Consider the following 22,769-nt stretch of genomic DNA (forward strand, 5'->3'; position numbering starts at 1 on the left):
ATTTACTTCATTCAAAACAATATCATTAAAATCCAACTTGAGATCAAGTTATTTTTTTATTCAACCAGAGTGGAATCCACCAAAAGAACAGAGTTACCTTTTTAACATGGAATCTTGTTTAAACCTGAACTTAATATTTAGATTTATAGTTAACAAAATTCCATCACCTGACCAACAATTTTAAATGTTATAAAAACTGAACAAAAACAAATACAATTACAAGATATAGAGACCTGATAGAACCGATTTTGCTTTGAAATGGTACTGGTCTGATACAAATATCAACAAGAGGAAAATGGACAACCGACAAAACAGATTTGCAAGACCATGAGGATGTCGAATGTCTTCAGAAATGAGGAGGGAATCTGCTTACATTCCAAGAAAATAGCACCAAACCATTACCAACAGCTAATGCAGAAAACAAACTTGATTCATAGTACAATTTTTTTGCTCGGTATGATTTTCATGTTACCATGTAATGTTTAATCGCCAAATAATGAAGATGATTTTTTTTTTCTAGATTGGGGATTTGAGACAAAGTACTCGCCCAAGGACTTCAAACAAAATTTGCTTAATTTGAATAATGACCATAAAGGACCAATAAAAACCATTCCAAGCAACCATCAATACCATCAACTGGTAGTTTACTGTACTATCAAACACTGATTGACCACAAATCCCCAAAGTTGTCGTCTTTCCATCAGAAAGTTCAGACATGAATTCTAGTTTCTTGAATCTCTCAATAAACCAGGGCTGTAAAATGAACAAGATTGTTTTGCTGAATGTATTTGGACCCGTAAAATACTTATTTGCCAATGTAAGAAAATGTGGTCATCAAAGGAGATATGCTTTAAATCCTGTTTTTTTTTTTTCAAAAGTAAAGCCCTAGAAAACAGCCATACCAACAAGACAAGGTACAAGCAGTTTGGTCAGTAACAAAGAAAAATACATACACATGTATAAGACATATCTGTGTTATGTTTAACTCCCAAACATAAAAGGTCCAAATATCTTAAAAATAGGTAGACTGACAAGAGAACTAAGAAATATACCACAGAGACTAGGTAGAAATGAAAGCAACATCTGAAGCACTCCAAGATGAACTTTAGCAAGAAATTTCAAAAATACTCCTTATTTCAGGATAAAAGAGGCGTAAAATACTCCTTATTTCAGGATAAAAGAGGCATACAGCTCAAACCCAAAAGCACTTAAAAAGTCAACAATTACAAGAAATTAGTTTCTCCGAACAAGTATGTGCATAAATTCAAGACAAAAAAAAATCTTGCACCATATTTAAGAAGGGAACATTTGTGAACTTTTTTTAATACACAAATGCTCAGTTAAACGTCCAAACAACATAAGAATTTAATCATGGAACATATTTTTGCGTACCTAAAATAAACTTGGGCCGTATTTATCAGTTGTACAATGAACTAATACTGATACAGACATGTACCGGTAGGCTACTTCATTCCTCACTGTATAGAAATAACAAAACAATGCAAACATCAATGCACCACAAAGATTCCATTACCTGCACTTTACAGCAGTGCAATTCCAATAAGTGTTGAAACCTGCAACAAAGTTGTTTCCTTACCTTTTCTCCACCAAATCTGTCTCATGGACTAGCACGTTTTAAAAGTTGAACAACCAAAATAGATCCCATTTTTTTGTTTTTGCAGTGATTCATAGCTTTCAATAAATCTACTTCCAACATATACATTATGCTGGACCAAGGTCATTGAAGGTCATTTGCTGCCAGGTCAAGGCCTAGACTAACAAGCACATGAGGTCAGAAGATGGGTAAACGGTCAAGGTTACATAACCTGCTAACATATCCACCTCCATGCCAAAATTACCTGTCAAATATTTTTCTGAAGTATTTATAAAGTTTGAGTTTTTAACTTAGTTTTAAATTATTTCTAAACTGGAAACTGACACTTGTTGAAACCTTTTTCACAAGGCACATCTATACTGAGGTTTTGCTATTGACAAAGCAAATACTAACAACCAAGGAAGACATGTTCTGTAGAATACATCTATTCCAAAGAGAAAATCACCTAAATTGGCTTCAAAATGAGTTACAATTCTACAGCAGACAACAATCAAAGTATCCACAAACAGACAGACCACTGCCTGATTTGTATATCTTATTCGTAACAATATTATTAATAATTTGGCATAGGAAAACATTAAATGCTTAAACAAAAAGAAACTTGACCTAGCAGTTGACCTTGTCTGACGCCATGTAACTCCTTCAGACTAGAGACCTAACATCTACTGCTTTCTGGGCTGTTGAATGAAATGAGCTTGAGGTTTGGGATGGTTAGGCCGCTTATCCACAGTTGGAAGAGGTTTTTCATGAAAGGACTTAACAGCAGCTTCGGGAAAGTCTTGGTCACCCTGCCAAGAAAAAAAAACAACAAAAACTGAAGCCATTTTGACTTCAATAATAGGGGGTTTGTGATGAATCTATACAAATTTAAATTAAATGTATAGTTTTCAATTTGTATTCAATGGACCATTGGAAATATCTGAAAACCTGATTCCTAGCTGGCAGGCAGATAGGTGAGGGTTAAATCTATAGTACCTGTCTGGAACTAGCAAGAAAGAAAAACCATACTTCATTACCTTAGTTACTGCACCTGACAATAAAATGGACTGATGGTGTTTGTCGGTCTTTGGGGCGCTACAAAACAGAGGAGAAAAACTCATGTAACATCATTCAAGTGGAATAAAGATAAAAGCTTCACACAAATTCATATAACCATTCAGCTGAGTTGAATGGTATTTAATAATGGTATATCTTTTGATCAAAAGTTCATCAATTTGAGTCAGTTTTTTTTTGTTCAAGATGACATTACTATCAGCTTACATTACTGCCATTTACTAAAGAATATATAAAAATTCAGAAGGATAGAAGAACATTAGTTAAAATGTGAATAACCTTCATTTGCCTGAAAAAGATGAGTTTCTGCTGTTTTTGTTTTGAATATCACACACTTTGCAGAAGACTGGGGGCATGTTATGCATACCTAAATTCATCCTCCCAAGACTTGCGATTTTATTATCTGTGTTTTATTAGCAAGCCTAGATTTTCTGTTTCATGATTGCGAAGATGTGGGACCTAAAGCGGTGATGCCTCAAGTTCAAAACCTGCGTTTGTACTTTGTAAAACAATCAATGTGTCCTAGGTATACACTTCTGTCTCTGACCTTTCCGCGAACTCCTCCTCTTCTTCACCAGCCGTCGGCTCTTTCTTCGCGTCACCTTCGCCGACATGTTTCTTCTGCTGGACCACTCTCATACCTCCAACCTTCACTGCCAACACACAAATCACACCAGCACTAATTCACTTGACTAATATTTGTAAAAAACGTTTATTTTTTTACTCATATTTTATTTATTTCATTTGATTGGTGTTTTACACCCTACTAAAGAATATTTCACTTATATGCCGGCAGCCAGCATTATGGTGGGATGCAACAAGGCCCGGAGGAAGTGCACAACGATCCTCAGGTTGCTGGCAGACCTTCCCACATACAGCCGGACAGGAAGCCAGCATAATCAAAGAATGGCGTTTCGTCTTGCCTGTGGACAAAAACGGAGCATATGGCGTGAATGCCATGGGCTAGTTGTTCAAAACTGTTTTAGGACTTAAGCCCGACAATAACATTAGTCCAGTATTAACATTAGTCCAAACTAAAGTGTCATTTGGTTTGTATTAGAACGAAACCAGTATAATGACATAAGCCAGGTTGAACTTTTAACACAATGTTTAACAACTGGCTCCGCATTTGTGTGTAATACATGCATGGAAAACACACGAGTAATGTAACTCTGAATAACGAAAGGCTTGTTTTGATTCAAGAGTTCACTTCTCCTCATGATGGCAAAATAAGGAGGTGAAATACTGAGACAAAATGACTCTTTTATTTTTCTGAGTTACACTACTAGTGTATTATGTCAAACTAATCAGTGAAACACAAGGATGCAAGTGAAAAACCATCTGTAATTTTCCAAAGGTCAGAGGTTTAATACGCAGGTTTCTTCTGTTTCTTACACCCACAAAATGATTGCCATCAAAGAGGGTGATGTTATGCAACAATTAAAAAAAAAATCCCTACAATTTTGCAAATACAAAACAAGCAGCTTTTACATTGCTTGGCCATTACCTGCTACCAATGTTTAGTGATCAGGGTTTATTGATCTGCCTCCAGTCGTCAGTGATTATGTCATGAATTCCCACACAACTTTCAAACTGTTCACATACACATATAAAATCAAACAAATGAGGTTAACCTTGGCCTTTGGTTCCAAATGCTCAATACACGGTCATGTGATGAACCCGATCAGAAAACAACAGATGGCACACAGGCTCCGTAAACTCAGGTACATTTACCGTAAAACTTCTAATTTTTGGTGACTATATTTTATTTTCTGACAACAAATTGTAAGCGATTTTGGCGGGACACATGCTGCAGCTAGCGCTATAGGAGTAAAAGGATTCTGCAGCTACTGACTTACCAGCTCTAAGTTATGATTCACAAATTGCGGTATATTAGGTCCCTCAGATCAACCATTTCTCCATTTCAGTATCCACAAATACTTCAGGTTTCATGTCATACTAAGCAATTTTTGCGTGTGTATATACTCTGTCTAAGTCCATGCTGCCACTGAAGTATCATGCCAAAGACACCAGACATGACACCCCACCCACTGACACGGGCCAACCGGTCATGATTTTTTTACTCTAACCGGTTTGTGCAAAGACAGCAACAGTACAACTCTTAAAGTCTTTGGCATGACCTGACACAGGTTTGATCCCAGGTCTCACGACTTCAAGGCGGACACTGTAAACATTAGGCCACCATTAGCCTCACATGTAGTTGTAATACAAGAATTAACCAAGTACCACGAGAGTCAGTTTTAAAATATGCCACATGACAGACCACTCATTAGCATAGCAGATGTCATACCCCAAGTGTAGGCATCAGCATCCAAGGAAAGCAATGTTAAACAAAATGTTAAAGTAGTATTTTTAAATACTATGTGGTGCACACTGGAAATGTTCCATTGCGAATTCAGCCTGTGAATATCAAATGCTGTAAATTATGAAATTCATGTTAAATAAAATGTTGGGCTGGTATCATAAAATTTTCTGCAGGTACTGAGCTCAGGTGCTGCAGACAATTAGAGCATGACAACACAAGGGAAATGTTCCATCGGTGATTCTGTGTGCATATTAACTCAACCTTTTCACATCTGAAACTGTAATTTTCAGTGCAATTTATACACCTTATTAAAATGATTTCAGATAATAAAAAAAACCACATTGGATGGACTGGCCAATTTCAGGGCTTCATTAAAAGTATAATTGCATCACTCTACACAGAATAATGCCTGCAGAATCTGCCTGAATAAACACCTTGCAAACATGTGAAAAGTCTGAATTCCAGTACGGAGCTGTAAATTACCCAATTCACGATTTCATGTACATAGATCCTTCGCCTCTGTGTGTTGACACTAATCACTTTATGTGCTTATATATAAGTAGAGTTGCTATGGTTGTTCATTATGCTTAATAACGGTATTAGTATCTATACCGAAACATCGCTTCCGGATAAACATGAGTTCTTATCCACATATCTCGTTATGTTATTCATGTATATAGCTAAAGTTTTCCATTCATGTGTCTCCTACAAGCAATGACCAAGTCGCACTTTTCAAAAGTTACAAAATTTAACTTTTTAATTGTCATCAGGTTATCTATGCTGCTAACTATTCCATTAATCAATATTATGACCGAGAAGCTACATGTAGGTTTATTTATATGATTAATAAATAAATAAATTAATTAATTAATTACTCAAGGATTATACTCAAGAAGGTGCTATATACAGTAAACATGTACACAGTATCTTCCATGATTAGGCAGCCATTAGGCACTGCAGCTGTGCCTGTTTAGAAAGCAATTTCCCTATTATCAATAAAAATCCCGCACAAAGAAGCGCACTGATTGGTTGATGTTGATGTTACTGTTTCCCATAGATTGGACCACAAAATATGACCCGATGTTTACTGACCATAGAGGTCCGCTGAAATATACAACCTCATTCTTACTGTTAGCAAGTGCAGTTTACATAACCTTTGGTGGATTTTAAAGGAGACCTTGTAAAACTCCTTCCTGCCTGTATCAAGACTGCCCAAAGCCATGAACTCTTTCCTTTATTATGTCACAATTACAGGTGTACGCGTGCTCATAAAACATATATTAAGTGCACATGCACTACGTCAGAGAATAAAACGATACTTTCTACTACAATTTGGACCTTCTATTATATCACAATTACAGGTGTACGCATGCTCAAAAAACATATATTAAGTGCACATGCACTACGTCAGAGAATAAAACGATGCTTTCTACTGCGATTTGGACCTTTGTGTAGCTCCTCCTAGAGTCTCCCATTACATCGTGTATATGATTTTACAAATGAAGATGCGCATCTGTGTATATGACTCACTGTCACACACACACACTACCCTAAGTTATGGATCAACTCTTGATTTTACTCTGACTCTCCCCTGCATGTCTGGGATGCTGTAAAGATTAGTTTGCTGTCACATGGCACGGTAGTAGAGCGATGTCAATTCATTCATCCACTTTTGATAAAGAGCATGTCAGAAGGGATTATCAAATGCATCAATGTTGTCTTAACAACACCCTATGTCTGGACTTACTGAAGGCTTCGAGCTATTTTCAGTGAAGGGGTTGAGAATGAATACAGAATGACCTTTAGCCTTTCACCTATGTTATGCCATGGCCGACCCTAGAGACCACCTGGTTACATTGTGCTAGCCCATCCTAAGCTCTGTTAAGACAGGGTCAATGACCGGCTTCACTCCTTGCCACAGGTCACACATTATTTCTCCAAGTCTGCAGTCATAACTAGGTCAATAGCTACATATACAACCCATAGTCATGGTAAAGCACATGTGAGCTGTACAGGACGCCTCTGGCTAAGTCATCTGCGTCTCCATTAACAGCAGGTGTAGCCTTAATAATATATAGGTATCCATACTTTGATTTACAATCTGACAGTCTGGCACATTTGTGAAGTTTATAACCTACAAATAATCAAAAGTCAGCATGGGGTCTAATTCAGGCTTAACCTTGTCAATTAATAGAAATGTTGGGTATTCATTTCAAGTCTACGTACATGGTGATGTATTTATCAATTTACTTAATTATTAAGAATTTTTCACTTCTTACATCTGCATTTTATGTACAGTAAACCACCTCCCTTTGCAATGCACCTCACAAATAAATGTCTTGTTTTTTGTAAAACAAAATAGTAGTAGTCTTTTTATTCATGGTTTTATTGTTTCACATTCTTTTTCTATTCGTATAATATGTTTTCAATGGTTTGATATTTATTATTTACTTGACTGGTTCATTTGAGGTGCTAACGTGTGCTTGGGGTTTAATGTCGTACTTAATAATTTTTCCGTCACATGATGAGGAGAGATGCTACAGAATTTTGCTCTTACATGATTGCAGTCAGGGGCAGATTTCACAAAGCCAGCTTTGACTTAGGTCAGAACTTGAAATATCATTTCAGAGCTTATTTTTCTGCCCTTATCAAAGTTATCTTCAGATAAATGTTTCAAAATTTCAACTTCCATTACCGAAAACTAAACATTAGGGCAACATTCTAATTTTTGACTTTAGTCAGAAATATCTTTGTGGAATCAGCCCCAGCTCTATGAGTGAAAGAAACAATGAGTACTCAGAGTAAACCATCAATCTTCACCAGCTATGGTGATGACAAAAACAGCGAGAGCTGGATTTGAACACATGACCTCATTGATCAAGGATGTGAGGGTCAATAATCTTATATTCTATCTACTAGTTTGTAATCAGACCACGAACAGTTTAGGCAGACATGTATTTTTCAACCACAATACGACCATTTTCAGTAGCAGTTTGTAAGCAGAGAGAACAAATCTAGTTTCTGAATTACATTTGTTACTACATATCCTAAATATATACCTGTCTAATAAGATGGTCAATATAAAAATCAATCAATCAATCAATCAATCACCTGAATCTAACAAGATTCTCAGGCATACTTTTATGATACTATTAAAAAATACAGATGAACTTGCTGCGTACGGGTACAGGTATATATAGTCATAGATGACAATGCTCGTAGAGGCTCGCGTTGTCATGGCTGGGTCCCCTTTAGCCTGGTAGGATGAATTGTAAAATTTTGGAAAAACAATCGATTAATATCGTACCTCACCCATCCAGCCACATCTTTACAGTGCTTAGGGTCCTAGGGCACCAGACTATAAAAATGCTGAGACGTCAATTATACCAAAGGTAAATATCCACTTACGAAATGGTTGCCATCTACATGCCATGCCTGCACGGCTAGGCAGCTGGATACAAAACTACCTCTACCTTCAATTATGCTGGCTATTTCAGTCCATTTGTTGTTATGCGATCATTCACAGGCTAGTTTGAGTCCAATTTACTTTCGATGGTACAAAAAGCTCGTCAGGGAACCAAACTAGAGCACATGCCATTGTTTTGACATGCCTGACCTCCACAAACAAAGCCAGTAAGAGGCAGCCATTTGGTATCCATCCGGACTTTAACAAATATGGATGGATATATAGCTTTGGCATGATCGACATCTCGGGATTTTAACAATCAGGTACCCTAAGCATGGTAAAGGAGTGGCTGGATGGGCGAGGTCAACTGTTTTCCGAAATTTTACAATTCATCCGTGCTAAAGGGGACCCAGCCATGACTACGCAAGTCCCTACGGGCGTTGTCATCCACAGCTAATGTGTATACAGCACTGAGAGCCTTTTGAGCCAGACAAACAAAAATAACATATGAGGTGTTGAAACCCTGTGCTTAAAACCACAGGCATATTCTTAACACTTGTGCAGGTTTATTTTTATAAATTGAAACAAATAAATTCACACAATCAGTAAATAGAAAATAATATTCTTGCCAACAAAACTTTGTACCTTGATGGCAATTTGTCCCAATCAATGCCCCTTCTTAAGTAAAGATTAAAGACATGTTGCTGGGTGAAAATTCAGACGAATGTCACATTACAAGTGCGTAATAAAACTAACAAGTTAAAAACGATGCCAGCAGAGCAGATGAATACCATGTTGTTCCATGTCAATGACTACTAGAGCCTCACGATGTAGGGTGAAAAACAAACCCTGACATACATGTAAAACTAGAGGGTTGGCTTGCACAAATTTTCACTCACCTGCTGGTGGGTGACCACCCTTCAAGTCTGAGCTCTCGTCTGTGGACGACATATTCACTTTGACCTCTCAAATTCTTCGGAAACACGTTTCTCTTGAAAACCCGTCTTCTTATTTTCACAAATCAACTGCTCAAGCTTTGCAACGTGTGGTCTTCACTCGTATCCTGTCAGTATATCTGTAGTACGTAGAAAATATGCAAAGTACGAGTCACGTTTCAGTGCACATTTATTGATGACGCGAGAAGTTTTGCCGCTAAGCGCGAAGAACACAAACAACGTGAAAACGCGAGTTTTTTTGTTGACAGCACTCACATGGCATAACTCCACTACGTTAGGTAGGTTGTTCGACCTTTCTCTTTTTGTATGAAATTTGACTTTTGTTTCAAAGAGGACATTGGTTGCTTGAAAACTGTCGTCTGCAGTAATCCTGCTGCCGTCCTGTACTAATAGTATTATTTGGAGACCAGATTCCGCTCGAAACAGGCGTTTTAAAGAATCCTTTACGTGGCTAGGCCATTTGTCCTATTTTTTTTGTGAGGAATTCTTCTTTATTTATAAGAAAAAAATGCATCAGAAAGATGTTCAGAATTTAATTCAGAAGTGCTAGAAATGTCAAAATTATTAGAGTGATCAGAAGTCCATTACCTGGAAGTATGCAACTTCCCTACAGCCTCCACGGCACTTGACACTTTACTTCCATCTCCAACACATTATGTGACATATCTGCGCAGCCATGTATTTTTTTTCCTCTCTATTGTGCAGCTAATGCTTGAGAAACGGCTGATGCATGGTGGGATCCAAACATGTTTATGTTGAAATAAACTTTAAAAAAAATTATGACAACAGAGAGTATTGTAAAAGGACAGCAACATCTTTGATAATAATTGTTTTAGAGTTGCTTGGAAGTACAAAAATAATCAATTGGTTTATAACTGTGTATCAACAATGATTATTAAAATCATAGTTATTAAATATGAAGTTTCGGTTTTAAGGTGTGGTCAGTTCTTGTAGCAGCCATTTACAATTGGATTTCCCATGATTCAGTTCACAATTTCCACCCAAAAGTTTGGCGTATTTCTCCACCAGGTGACACAAGCATCTACAGATGACGTAACGTGTACTTGCAATGGAGACTAGCTATGGGAAAGTTGCATACTTCTACGTAATGGACTTCTGGTTTGACATATAGTTTTTTCTTTTTCATCCCAGTGTCTTACTCACCCCACGGAGCTTTTTTCTTGTAAATGTAAATTCTATCCAGTAAATAATTAATTTCAGGTCAGTTTCGCATGACCCAGGAACCTCTCACCAGTGAGATCAGTGTGAGTTTATGTCCAGCTCATGCTGGTTTCCTCTCAAGCTGTATGTGGGAAGGTCTTCCAGCAACCGGGGGGATGGTCATCGTTTTCCCATGGCTTCCTCCCGCAATAATAATGGCCACCATTGTATAGGCCTAAGTTAAATATTATTGAGTACTGTGTAATTCACCAACGTGAAATGTACCGGTACAACCTCCATATTTTATATTTCTGACATTCATTTGGTCAGTCGACCAACAAGGTGAATGTCAGAATGTTAAAGAAGGAGGGATCATTTAGCTTACACAATTAGGCATAAAACACCAATCAAATGAATAAGGAAAATAAATTAATCCCAACCTTTTTTTTTTCAGTATTGTTGACTTTTATCCCATAGCATTGTTGACGTTGATTTCAAGATGGGTTCAGACGAAAGGAAACGTATTAAGGAGCTGATGAAAGAACGAGAGTAAGTTCCTAATGTGTTTTTTTTTTTTTTTTCGCTTTTCAGTTCACAGGGAAAGAGCTAGAGAGTACACGTCGCAAGCAGGAAACTCGAGTTCAATCAAGAGTTATTGACTGGTGTTCTTAAGTACGGCATAAAACAGGAGTCAAATATAAAATTAAATAAATCAGTGTTGAGTGACTGGCTAGGGCATTAGGTCAGTGGTTTAGGCTGGCTATATTATATATGGAGAAGAATTGATTGTGGTGTTAAACAAAAATAATAAATACAGAACCCTGACCTCTGTCATGTAAGTGAAATACCTTTGATTGTGACATAAAATGTCTTGCAATCAAATATAAGTGGAACAAATACAGAATGACTGGATAATTTCCATTCTGATTTCAGGAGAGATGATGGCAAGATGGACTGGATGTATAAAACTGCCAAGCCGGAGTCAGAAGAATATCTCCTCGGACGAAAGATTGATAAGATTTTTGAACAGGAAGAAGAACCCCCCGAAGACAAAAGTAAGCAGAGAAACCGAGAAAGCAAGCCATAAAATATGTTGAAGGAGCATTCAGTAGTATATTTACAGTGTCCAACTGTTTGGTAAGGGACAAAACTACTGTATAAATTTAAATATTGTCCTGTTTTTCATAATGTGAGTAGCTGGAAAATTTGCCATGTCTAGCTCCAATTCCAAATTATTTCCAGGCTTCAAAAGAATGCTTATTTTAAAATATAGGAATCATCATTTTATGTGTCTTTAGCATGGCGTTTCATTAAGGGAGAACTCAATTATGAATTGTGTCCACTGTGCACTGACTAAAGTACGTGATGTTGACAGCCACATTAAATCATAAAGAAACGAGTGAGTTCAAATCCAGCTCACGCTTTCTTTCCAGCCGTACATGGGAGCGTCTGGCATCAACCTGCAGATGGTCATGGGTTTGCCAGGTTTCCCCCCACCATTGCATGATGCTGGTCTCTGTCATATAACAGTATTATCGTTAATAGGGATTACACTTTCTGAATTAACGATAATGCTCTTACTTAATCCACTTCCTAAATGACATCTATACCTATCTGTCATATATGTAAAATATCCTTAGCTATCAAATAAATAAATAAGCAAATGTCAGTGATATGGTTACGATTGGGATTTTATTGTGTAAGTGTTAAAACTTATTTAATTGAATTAAAACAAAACTTATTTAATCTATTCAGGTGGTTGTTTACATTAGTGCAAGTTTGTAATAGTATTATAACTTACATGTATTTGACTGACTTTAAATAAACCTGTTGACATTTTGTTTGGTGTTTAATCTAGATGACCCTGGAGCCATATTTAATGAGCGTGTCAAGGCTAACATTGCCATGGATATGGCTGCTAAGATGAGGGAAGATCCTCTCTTCCAGATCAAGTGAGTTGATGTGAACAAGTGCAGTGTCCATTGAAAATAGCGTAATGCCCATTGAAACTAGTGCAGTGCCCACTGAAACTAGTGCAGTGTCCATTGAAACTATTGCAGTGCCCATTGAAGCTATTGCAGTGCCCATTGAAGCTATTGCAGTGCTCGTTGAAACTGGTGTATTGACCGTTATAACTTGTGCAGTGTCCATTTAAAACTAGAACATTGCCCATTGAAACTACTGCAGTGCCTGTTAAAACTAGTTCAGTGCACATTGATATTAATTCAGCGCACGTTTAAATTTCTTGCTAGTGCAACGGGGAGCTGCCAGTGTCCGTTGAAACTAGTGCAGTTCCCAAAACTATCACAGTGTAAGTTGAAACTAGTGCAGTGGGGTGCATTGCCTGGTGAAAGTAGTGCAGTGCCTTCTGAAACTGATGCAGATTTGCTACTTTGTTTCAGTTGTGGAGGTCTCGACTAGACACTGGTTGTGGTTAAGATGCTTGTTGTGTGATCATAGGGGCGCATCACTTGTGCGTTCAACTGTGTGTAGCCTCGGGGGAAGGAATCCCCAAGAGACTTGTTTCTGTCTTCATGATGGCTGAATCTTAGACGTTAGTGAAGATTTGCTGAGTATGTTGCTCAAAGAATTAACAAATTCAGTTTGGTCTGTGACCTTGCTTGTTTGTACAAGTCTATGCATGTTGCAGATGTATGTTGTCATGGTAACACGGTAAATTATTGACTTGTACCGTATACATGTAGCTTAAGGAATACTTACCCTAAAACAGAAACAGAGTTGAAGTCCAGCTCATGCTGTCGTATAATGGTAAAGTCTGCCAGCAACCTGCAGATGGTGGTGGGTTTCCCCAGACTCTGCTCATTTTCCTTCCACCATAATGCTGGTCACCATTGTTCATGTGTGGGTGTCATACTTTTGAGTACGGCATAAAAAGCGAATCAAATAAAAAAATGAATCTCAAATGGTGTTTTAGCTTTTGTTGAATGACTGCTTCAAACTTATTTTTCAGTACTTTAAAATAAATCCTAGTGTGATGTTTTTATATTTATGTTACAGGAAAAGAGAGGAAGATGCTAAAAAGAATTTGCTACAAAATCCAGTCAAGATGAGGCAACTTCAAAAGCTGGTGGGTTTGTTAATATAAGGCCCTCAAAGAATGTTGACCCATTGAGAAAAGTTGGGATAGATTTAGGGTTATCTATTTACAGACAAATTCTAAACCGCATTCTTGTGGAAAATTTTGTTTTAAGCGTAAATTCAGGTGTACTGTATCTCCCTGTCTGTCTTTGTGTCTGTCTGTCTTTCTTTCAGAAGCGGAAGATATCTATTTAAAAAGGTACATGCCTGCATGGCATTACAAAGGGCTAATAGGTGTCAAGCATCCTTGTATATCTGATCAAAAAAATCTTCTCTAAGGGTTTTGATGATCATGTATGGGAGGTTTTACAATAAGCTACTAACTGTTCACTGAACACGGGTCAGGATAAAATGGGAATGCACATTCGCCACCATAATGAACTGAAACACAAAAAAATAATCAACTTCAGACCCCCATTGATTTCCCAAAAGGGACAATGTTAACGTTTGACTTTCTGAAGTTGAAAGTTCAGAATAGGAAAGACTTTGCCATCTCACTTCAGATGAAATGTCCATCACGCCCAAATGGGAGTTTGACATCAACAGTGGAAATTGCCTTTGGTGTGTGACACATTCTATAATGATACAAATCATACTGTAACTGCAGGTCACGCCCATGATTTCAGGCGGTGTGAGTAGAGTCAGATTATTCTTAACATCATTCAGAGAGCATGAGACATGGGGCTTCGTGTCAGAGCTGTCACAAGTGATATGGGGAGTGCAGACTGTGTTATGTGGAGAAAATTCAGTGTGATCTGTGGTAGAGAATGTGAAACCCTTAACAGAATTGCTCATCCCCACGAACCTGGCCAGTGGCTTTACTTTCTAGCAGATGTGGTAGAGAATGTGAAACCCTCAACAGAATTGCTCATCCTCAGGAACCTGGCCAGTGGATTTACTTTCTAACAGATGTGGTAGAGAATGTGAAACTGTCAACAGAATTGCTCATCCTCAGGAACCTGGCCAGTGGCTTTATTTTCTAGCAGATGTGGTAGAGAATGTGAAACCCTCAACAAAATTGCTGATCCTCAGGAACCTGGCCAGTGGCTTTACTTTCTAGCAGATGTGGTAGAGAATGTGAAACCCTTAGCAAAATTGCTCATCCTCAGGAACCTGGGCAGTGGCTTTACTTTCTAGCAGATGTGGTAGAGAATGTGAAACCCTTGACAGAATTGCTCATCCCCACAAACCTGGCCAGTGGCTTTACTTTCTAGCAGATGTGGTAGAGAATGTGAAACCCTCAACAGAATTGCTCATCCTCAGGAACCTGGCCAGTGGATTTACTTTCTAACAGATGTGGTAGAGAATGTGAAACTGTCAACAGAATTGCTCATCCTCAGGAACCTGGCCAGTGGCTTTATTTTCTAGCAGATGTGGTAGAGAATGTGAAACCCTCAACAGAATTGCTCATCCCCACGAACCTGGCCAGTGGCTTTATTTTCTAGCAGATGTGGTAGAGAATGTGAAACCCTCAACAGAATTGCTGATCCTCAGGAACCTGGCCAGTGGCTTTACTTTCTAGCAGATGTGGTAGAGAATGTGAAACCCTTAACAGAATTGCTCATCCTCAGGAACCTGGCCAGTGGCTTTATTTTCTAGCAGATGTGGTAGAGAATGTGAAACCCTTGACAGAATTGCTCATCCCCACGAACCTGGCCAGTGGCTTTACTTTCTAGCGGATGTGGTAGAGAATATGAAACCCTTAACAGAATTGCTCATCCCCACGAACCTGGCCAGTGGGTTTACTTTCTAGCAGATGTGGTAGAGAATGTGAAACACTCAACAGACTTGCTCATTCTCATGAACCTGGCCAGTGGCTTTACTTTCTAGCTGATGTGGTAGAGAATGTGAAACTGTCAACAGAATTGCTCATCCCCACGAACCTGGCCAGTGACTTTACTTTCTATCAGATGTTCCACATGTCTTTAAAAACATTAAGGCAGCCTTTGTGAATGGACAAGAGTTTATTTTGTCAGAAAACATTGTTTCAGAGCTCAAGCTAACTTCACCTGTTGTGAGCATTGAGTCCCTACAGCACATTGTTAACTTTCAAGACTACTTAGACCTGAAATTGGCAGCAAAACTAACTCATGAAAACCTAAAACCAACCCGTTTCGACAAGATGAAAGTAAGCAATGCAACATTTACTGTTGGCCAGGGTGTTAGATGTGCAGTGAGATATTTGGTGGAAAAAGAAGGAAGGAGTGAACATAATCCCACCACGGCATGGTTATCAAACTACTTCAGCATTGATTTGAACTGATAGCAAGCTGACATCCCAATACTTCCTCTCAGTATGCAGGACAGTGAAAAGTACAAGGAAACAACCTCTCAGTATGCAGGACAGTGAAAAGTACAAGGAAACAACCTCTCAGTATGCAGGACAGTGAAAAGTACAAGGAAACAACCTCTCAGTATGCAGGGCAGTTAGAAGTACAAGGAAACAATCACTTCTTTTCAAACTGTAGCCACTGTATTCAAAGACATTGAAATAAGGACAGGAGACTGGAAGTCAATACAGACAGGCGTTATTCTGTCCACCACTTCTGTGTTATAGTTAGCAGAGGAATTACTTAATGCTGGCCATGACTTTCTGTTGATGTCCCAGTTAACACAAGACAGCCTTGAGAATCTTTTCTCAGTTGTGCAGCCTTCAACATATGTCAGTGTTGAATAAGTCACCTTGTTTTCTGTGTCTCCTACCACATGTCAGCCAACAGAGGGGGCTGTGTAATGTTTGTGCTGAGAACCAAACCAATGACATTAAAGATAGCTGAAATTCTGCCGGTGTGGGGACAATATGTCAAACTCGCGTCTATGGAACTGTGTGCATGTACTGGTTTGCTCAACATTACAGATATATGGAATGTAAATTTTTGTAGAAAATACAATATACTTGAAATGTTTGAATAAATGTCAATAAAATTGGTGATGTGAATAAGTGTCACAAAATTAGTGATGTGAATAAGTGTCTGCAATATGGGTGATGTGAATAAGTGTCAGCAATATGGGTGATGTGAATAAGTGTCACAAAATTAGTGATGTGAATAAGTGTCAGCAATATTGGTGATGTGAATAAGTGTCAGTAATATTGGTGATGTGAATAAGTGTCACAAAATTAGTGATGTGAATAAGGGTGAGCAATATTGGTGATGTGAATAAGTGTCAGCAATATTGGTGATGTGAATAAGTGTCAGCAATATTGGTGATGTGAATAAGTGTCTGCAATATTGGTGATGTGAATAAGTGTCAGCAATATTGGTGATGTGAATAAGTGTCACAAAATTAGTGATGTGAATAAGTGTCTGCAATATTGGTGATGTGAATAAGTGTCACAAAATTTGAGCAATATTGGTGATGTGAATAAGTGTCAGCAATATTGGTGATGTGAATAAGTGTCAGCAATATTGGTGATGTGAATAAGTGTCTGCAATATTGGTGATGTGAATAAGTGTCAGCAATATTGGTGATGTGAATAAGTGTCACAAAATTAGTGATGTGAATAAGTGTCTGCAATATTGGTGATGTGAATAAGTGTCACAAAATTAGTGATGTGAATAAGGGTGAGCAATATTGGTGATGTGAATAAGTGTCAGCAATATTGGTGATGTGAATAAGGGTGAGCAATATTGGTGATGTGAATAAGTGTCAGCAATATTGGTGATGTGAATAAGTGTCAGCAATATTGGTGATGTGAATAAGTGTCTGCAATATTGGTGATGTGAATAAGTGTCAGCAATATTGGTGATGTGAATAAGTGTCTGCAATATTGGTGATGTGAATAAGTGTCAGCAATATTGGTGATGTGAATAAGTGTCTGCAATATTGGTGATGTGAATAAGTGTCTGCAGTATCGGTGATGTGAATAAGTGTCGCAAAATTATTGATGTTAATAAGTGTCAACAAAATCAGTGATGTGAATAAGTGTAACAAAATTGGTGATGTGAATAAGTGTCAACAAAATTGGTGATGTTGATGACTTTCTGTCATAGAGAATTGGAATGTGTTTCAGGTGAAAGAGAAGGAAAAAAGTAAGCATAAGAAGAAAAAGAAGAAACATAAAAAGAAGAAAGTTCAGAGTTCTGATGATGAAAGCGATGATGATGATGATGGTGATGATGATATCATGAAGAAATATCTGGCTGTGCTGTCAAAAAAACACCAACCCAAGTCAGCAGAGGCATCTGGTGGTGGGAGAAGAAAACACAAAGACAGGGGAGATAATCAGCGTGATGAGGATGAGGAGGATCATTCAATGAAGAGATCAAGAAAGGAGCGAAAAGAGAGACGGAAGAAACGTTCATCATCACCCGAGATAAACCACTCTAAGAAAAGGGAAATGCGAGAGCATAGGAAGAGTTCTTCCCCTTCGACAAACCATCGAAAAGCAGCATCAAAACAGTATGGGTTACTGGTAGGTTTTCATTTTCCTTCCACTGATTGTAGACTTTAGGCATTTGACTTGTGGTTTCACAATGAAGGGTTGTAGTGTAGTTTTAGTTTTTTGTTTATTAAAGATGGATGGAGACTTAGCTGAATGAGTCCCATTCATGGACAGGCACGTCTTAGTTCCCATGGACTGTGACACTTATTTCTCTTAAGGCATTTGATGGTACTTGGCAAAACAGCCATGATACTTGGGGGCAATTTTTGCAGCCTGAAGTGTTTTGATAAGCACATATTCACACTGTTGTAGGGCATATATCTGTATGTTACCTGGTCATCAGTAGTATAAAAAAGGTATCGTATAAGTGAAAATTCTTCAGTATGGAATTGAAGAAATTTATTTATTTATTTATTTGATTAGTGTTTTACGCCTACTCAAGAATATTTCACTTATACGATGACGGCCAGCATTATGGTGGGAGGAAACCGGGCAGAGCCCAGGGGAAACCCACGACCATCCGAAGGTTGCTGGCAACCTTCCCACATACGGCCGAAGAGGAAGCCAGCATGAGCTGGACCACTATAAAAATACATTTTTAAATACCCTTTTTTCCTGACCGCATTGGTGAGAGACTCCTGAGTCATTACACTGCGCTAGCGCACTAACCAACTAAGCCACGGAGGCCCCTGCATTGGAGAAAAGTCAATAAATAATATAGTTATTTAAGTTTTTTTACTTGTCTTTTTGCTCACCCAGCTCAGAGGCGAGAACTCAAGGGCAGATGAGACATCAAATAAGTCCAGGTCGCCAAAAAGGTCAAGATCAAGGTCAACAGAGCATAAAAAATCACTAATGCAGAAAAAGTCTCCAAAAGTCAAACAACGTTCTCAGTATAGAAGCACATCTAGGTCACCTATAAGGAATCGGTCAAGGTCACGTACAAGGAAAAGGTCGAGGTCACCTGCAAGGAAAAAGTCACGGTCTCCAAAGAGAAAAGGATCTCGCTCACCTGTGCGTAGGAAGTCACCTTATAGACGGAGGTCAAGGTCACCTGTTAATGAAAGATCACGTAGAAGATCCAGAAGTCGATCACCAGCTGAAAAGGCAACAAAAAGGTTTGTTTGGAATTCTGTCTAGCAGAGATTTGTTGAACGGGAAATTAAAGATTGGTTGTAACATCACATGTGGAACATTTGTCAGTAAATTGCCAGAGGTTAGTGGTTTTACCTGGGCATGTTGGTTTCTGTCGCACACAAAACTGACTGCCATCATATTCAATCAGTAGGTATGGTGATGAAGACACAATCAAATAATTAAATATTCCAGGTGTCAGATATTTACTGAAGTGTACTCCTGTTCCATCTGCTATGGAAATGATCGCAATTTTACTTGTGAATTGTTGTAGATCGCAGCATTATACACCAGTGTAAATAAATAATTGAAGTTAAAAAAATCTATCCTGAAATAATTAAATATTTCTCTACAGAAATCTAACGGAAGAGGAAAAGTTGAGAAAGCTGGAGGAGATGCAAGAAAACGCAAAATGGCGCGACAGTCAGCGGGAGAAAAACGTGAAACGCTACAGAGAAGAAGCAGATGCTGAGGAGAAATCTCACTTGAACAAAGGCAGCAGTTCCGATTTCCTCAAGTAAGCTCCAACTCACACACGCTCACAGACATTTTTGTACTGGGACGAAAGCTTCACCTTGACATTGTTGTGACTATCAGGTACATGACGTATTAGGTCGCGTCTATTAATCCAGTTATATTGTGGCTGCAGTTTTAGGTCAGGAGGTTTGTCAGGTGCCTGGCAAATGTCGGTGGTTTACTTCAGCTTGCTCCAGCCATAAACTTGACTGCCATCAAGTGAAAAATCATACCTGTCAATCAATCAGTCAGTAATCAATCAATCAATCAATCAGCAATCAATCAATCAATCAATCCAATCAACAAAATAGTGCGTAGGAAATTTTATTTACTTACCAAAAACCAGAGGTTAACTTCTGTCAAACTAGTTTCCTCCAGCCATGAACTGTACTGCGGTTGCACAGGTGACATCGTTTTAAATCTGAGTGTGGTGTTTGTCTATGGAGTCCGCCAGCCCTGTACAAAGGGAAGCAAATCTTGTAACTGATAAAACAACAGTGCCCTCTACCTACTTAAATACCAATACCACTGATTTCAATACCAACACAAGTAATCCTGAATAATCATAGCTGACATTGTTATTCAAATAGATAGAGGGACCTGCTGTTATCAGTTACAAGATTTGCTTCCCTTTGTAGAAGGCTGGCGAACCCCATTACTGATTAAATTACAAGAGTGTTTGTAAGGTAGTCATAGCTCTTAAAGGAAAAGCAAACATAAAAATGATGCCAAAATCAGATGAAAGAGCATCAAAACGTATTTGCAAATATGGTCTTTAAAACTTTTTTCAGGAAAAAAGGGTATTTAAAAATGTATTTTTATAGTGGGTATTTGGGATCACCTTTTGGTATTTGTTGTTATTGCATAATAATGTTCTAAATAAGGATGTGATGCATGTCTAATAAATATTTGAATGTAAATGTGTTGTTTGTGTCCAAACATATGCGTATAAACTGAATTATGATAATAATTATGAATATATTAAAAATATGAATATTATATAATTATATAAATTATCATTATATATTTAAACATATATCAAAATCCAGTTTGAATACATTTGTTAGCTCAGATGACCAAATTCTAGTGCAAATATGTTAAACATGTGTTGCATCCTCATTTATAACGCCATTACACAAGGATTATATATACTAAGATTTGGCCCCAAATACCCACCATACAAAATTATTTTCAAGTGTCTTTTTCTCTTCAAAGAAAAACCAAAAAGAAAAAAAAATATTGAAGACCAGATCAACAACCACCTTGCCGGGTAAATAATGTCTATTTTTTTATTTCAGCCCCTTGATGGCTGGCCACGTATCCCAGAGTTCTGTGCAAGACCGAATAAAACGCAACATTTACAACGTGCAACGAACTAAGGCTGACCTTGACAAAGACTTCACTCGGCGTTGATTCAACTTTGATTGAGACAGCAATAAAAGAGGACTCAAGACCCTGCAAACATTTTTTGTGTGCAAGGGATGTACACAACTGAATTTTAAGTTCACTCTGAAAGACCGTTTCGTTGTACGATACAAACACTTGAACTTGGATTTGGAGAGGGTAGACCTTTCCGAACTGTCAATCAAAAACACGCAATTGACCAGTCATAAGCAGTATTGTTACAAACAGGTCAACCGGATGTCCCACACATTGGTTACAAATGTTCAGCCTTTTTATGATGTCATGACATCACAACTGTTTTCATCGAGATGGGATTGAAAAGTAACGTGGTCAGGAGAAGGGGTTGTGGGACATGGGCTGAGTTGGGTCCATCCATTAATGAGGCCTGACAAGCAGTGTTTGAATATGACAGCTCCCGGAACGTGGAAACTGCTGGCTGGTGTCAAAAATTGTATACCTGCTCACCTTCCTCCTCTAAATAACCTTTAAGTTTGTTGGATGAAACAATCCAGTTCAGTAGAAGTACCCAGGGGCTGATTCTACGAAGCCCTTTCTGTCTTAAGTCAAGATTTAAAAAACTCTGCATGAGGCTTGGCTTTTGATACTGGGAGTTGAAATTTGGACAAATTTGTCTTAAAACGACATTGATGAAGAGGACAAAATTTTAATTTCTAAAGCTCCCAAACAAGCTATCAGATTGTATTTCAAATTTTGACTCAAGTCAGAAATGGATGTGGGGAATCGGCCCCAGGTCATGGAAACCCCGGGGGGCTTGTATTAAGTATTCTATGAATGTGCAGTGCCACAGCAGCATTTCCCCAGTATGCAATACTGGACTTCCTCAGAAATTTCACAAGAGCCATGGGATTTTGCAAGGAGGGATAACAAATCTTGGAAAGGTCTGTCATTTTACTGGGGATTAACCAAGGAAGTACACTGTAGCAGGTTCAAATCCAGCTCTTGACATCAAGAGGATGTTACATTTTAATACATTAACTTCACATGGGAGAAATATTCTTGAGCATGGTGTATAACACCAGTCGAATTAACTTTAGCTTTTAAAATCTGGCACATCTCAGGTTTTAGCTTAACCTGTGTACATGTATTTTCAGAAACCCTGAGCCAGTACAGGCTGTTTTAACTGCCACAGATACATGTATGTATCCATGTATTATATGGTAGATATATGTATATATATTTTTTTTTTTTTTAAGTTAACAAATTTGATTTATTATTTACAGCAAAACGTTTTTATTGAGGTATATGATTCAGTAAGTAAACAGACTTAATATACGTCATGATATTTGTTCAGTTATGGACATTTTGTTTTTACAGTACAAATATAGCCCTCATCAGTCATGACATCTGATTGGTTGTTCTGGAAGACAACAGCCTGTTGACTAATGAGATTCGTGTGTTCAGATTCTGTAGCTGCTAGTCTGTGGCAATAAGGTGGGACATTTGTAGCAGATGCCGGAATTATGACCTTTAAGATTGTAATAATGTCGCTGTTATGAGTTTTCCAGTAAACTCAATTTGCTGCATGCAAATTAAAGTCACACAGTTTTCAGAAATTGCAACATATGAGTCATATTGGCAAACAAGAATGAGATGTCATAAAAAGAAATCTAGTGATTTGTGAAGAGGTCCTCGCAGTCCTGTTGACTAAAGGGTTGTCTTGCAGTGCGACTAATCCTTGTCACAGCTTCAAATCC

The 22,769-nt window shown here is 38.1% G+C and overlaps 2 protein-coding genes across 3 annotated transcripts; one reads left to right on the forward strand and one right to left on the reverse strand.

Annotated features, from left to right (window-relative positions):
* Positions 1–1,431: 1,431 nt before the first annotated feature.
* LOC135464603 (death-associated protein 1-like) lies at positions 1,432–9,463 on the reverse strand. The gene is made up of 4 exons (XM_064742047.1): positions 9,300–9,463; positions 3,216–3,321; positions 2,632–2,689; positions 1,432–2,403 (listed from the first exon to the last, which is right to left on the reverse strand). Exons 1-4 carry the CDS (start codon positions 9,349–9,351, stop codon positions 2,278–2,280), a joined length of 342 nt encoding a protein of 113 aa, XP_064598117.1. The 5' UTR covers positions 9,352–9,463; the 3' UTR covers positions 1,432–2,277.
* A 76-nt stretch (positions 9,464–9,539) lies between these two features.
* Positions 9,540–22,428, forward strand: LOC135464761 (pre-mRNA-splicing factor CWC25 homolog). Of its 2 annotated transcripts, none has more exons than XM_064742300.1 (9): positions 9,540–9,634; positions 10,972–11,066; positions 11,451–11,572; positions 12,376–12,469; positions 13,536–13,605; positions 17,629–18,030; positions 18,760–19,118; positions 19,490–19,651; positions 20,949–22,428. In XM_064742300.1, the coding sequence occupies exons 2-9, from the start codon at positions 11,017–11,019 to the stop codon at positions 21,061–21,063; spliced, it is 1,374 nt and encodes a 457-aa protein (XP_064598370.1). In that variant the 5' UTR covers positions 9,540–9,634; positions 10,972–11,016; the 3' UTR covers positions 21,064–22,428. The 2 variants fall into 2 exon arrangements, with proteins under 2 accessions (XP_064598370.1, XP_064598372.1); XM_064742302.1 differs by having other exon boundaries at positions 9,567–9,634; positions 11,017–11,066.
* Positions 22,429–22,769: the final 341 nt, after the last annotated feature.

The sequence above is a fragment of the Liolophura sinensis genome, chromosome 4 (genome assembly GCF_032854445.1).
Source record: "Liolophura sinensis isolate JHLJ2023 chromosome 4, CUHK_Ljap_v2, whole genome shotgun sequence".
NCBI classification, from domain to species: Eukaryota; Metazoa; Mollusca; class Polyplacophora; order Chitonida; family Chitonidae; genus Liolophura; species Liolophura sinensis.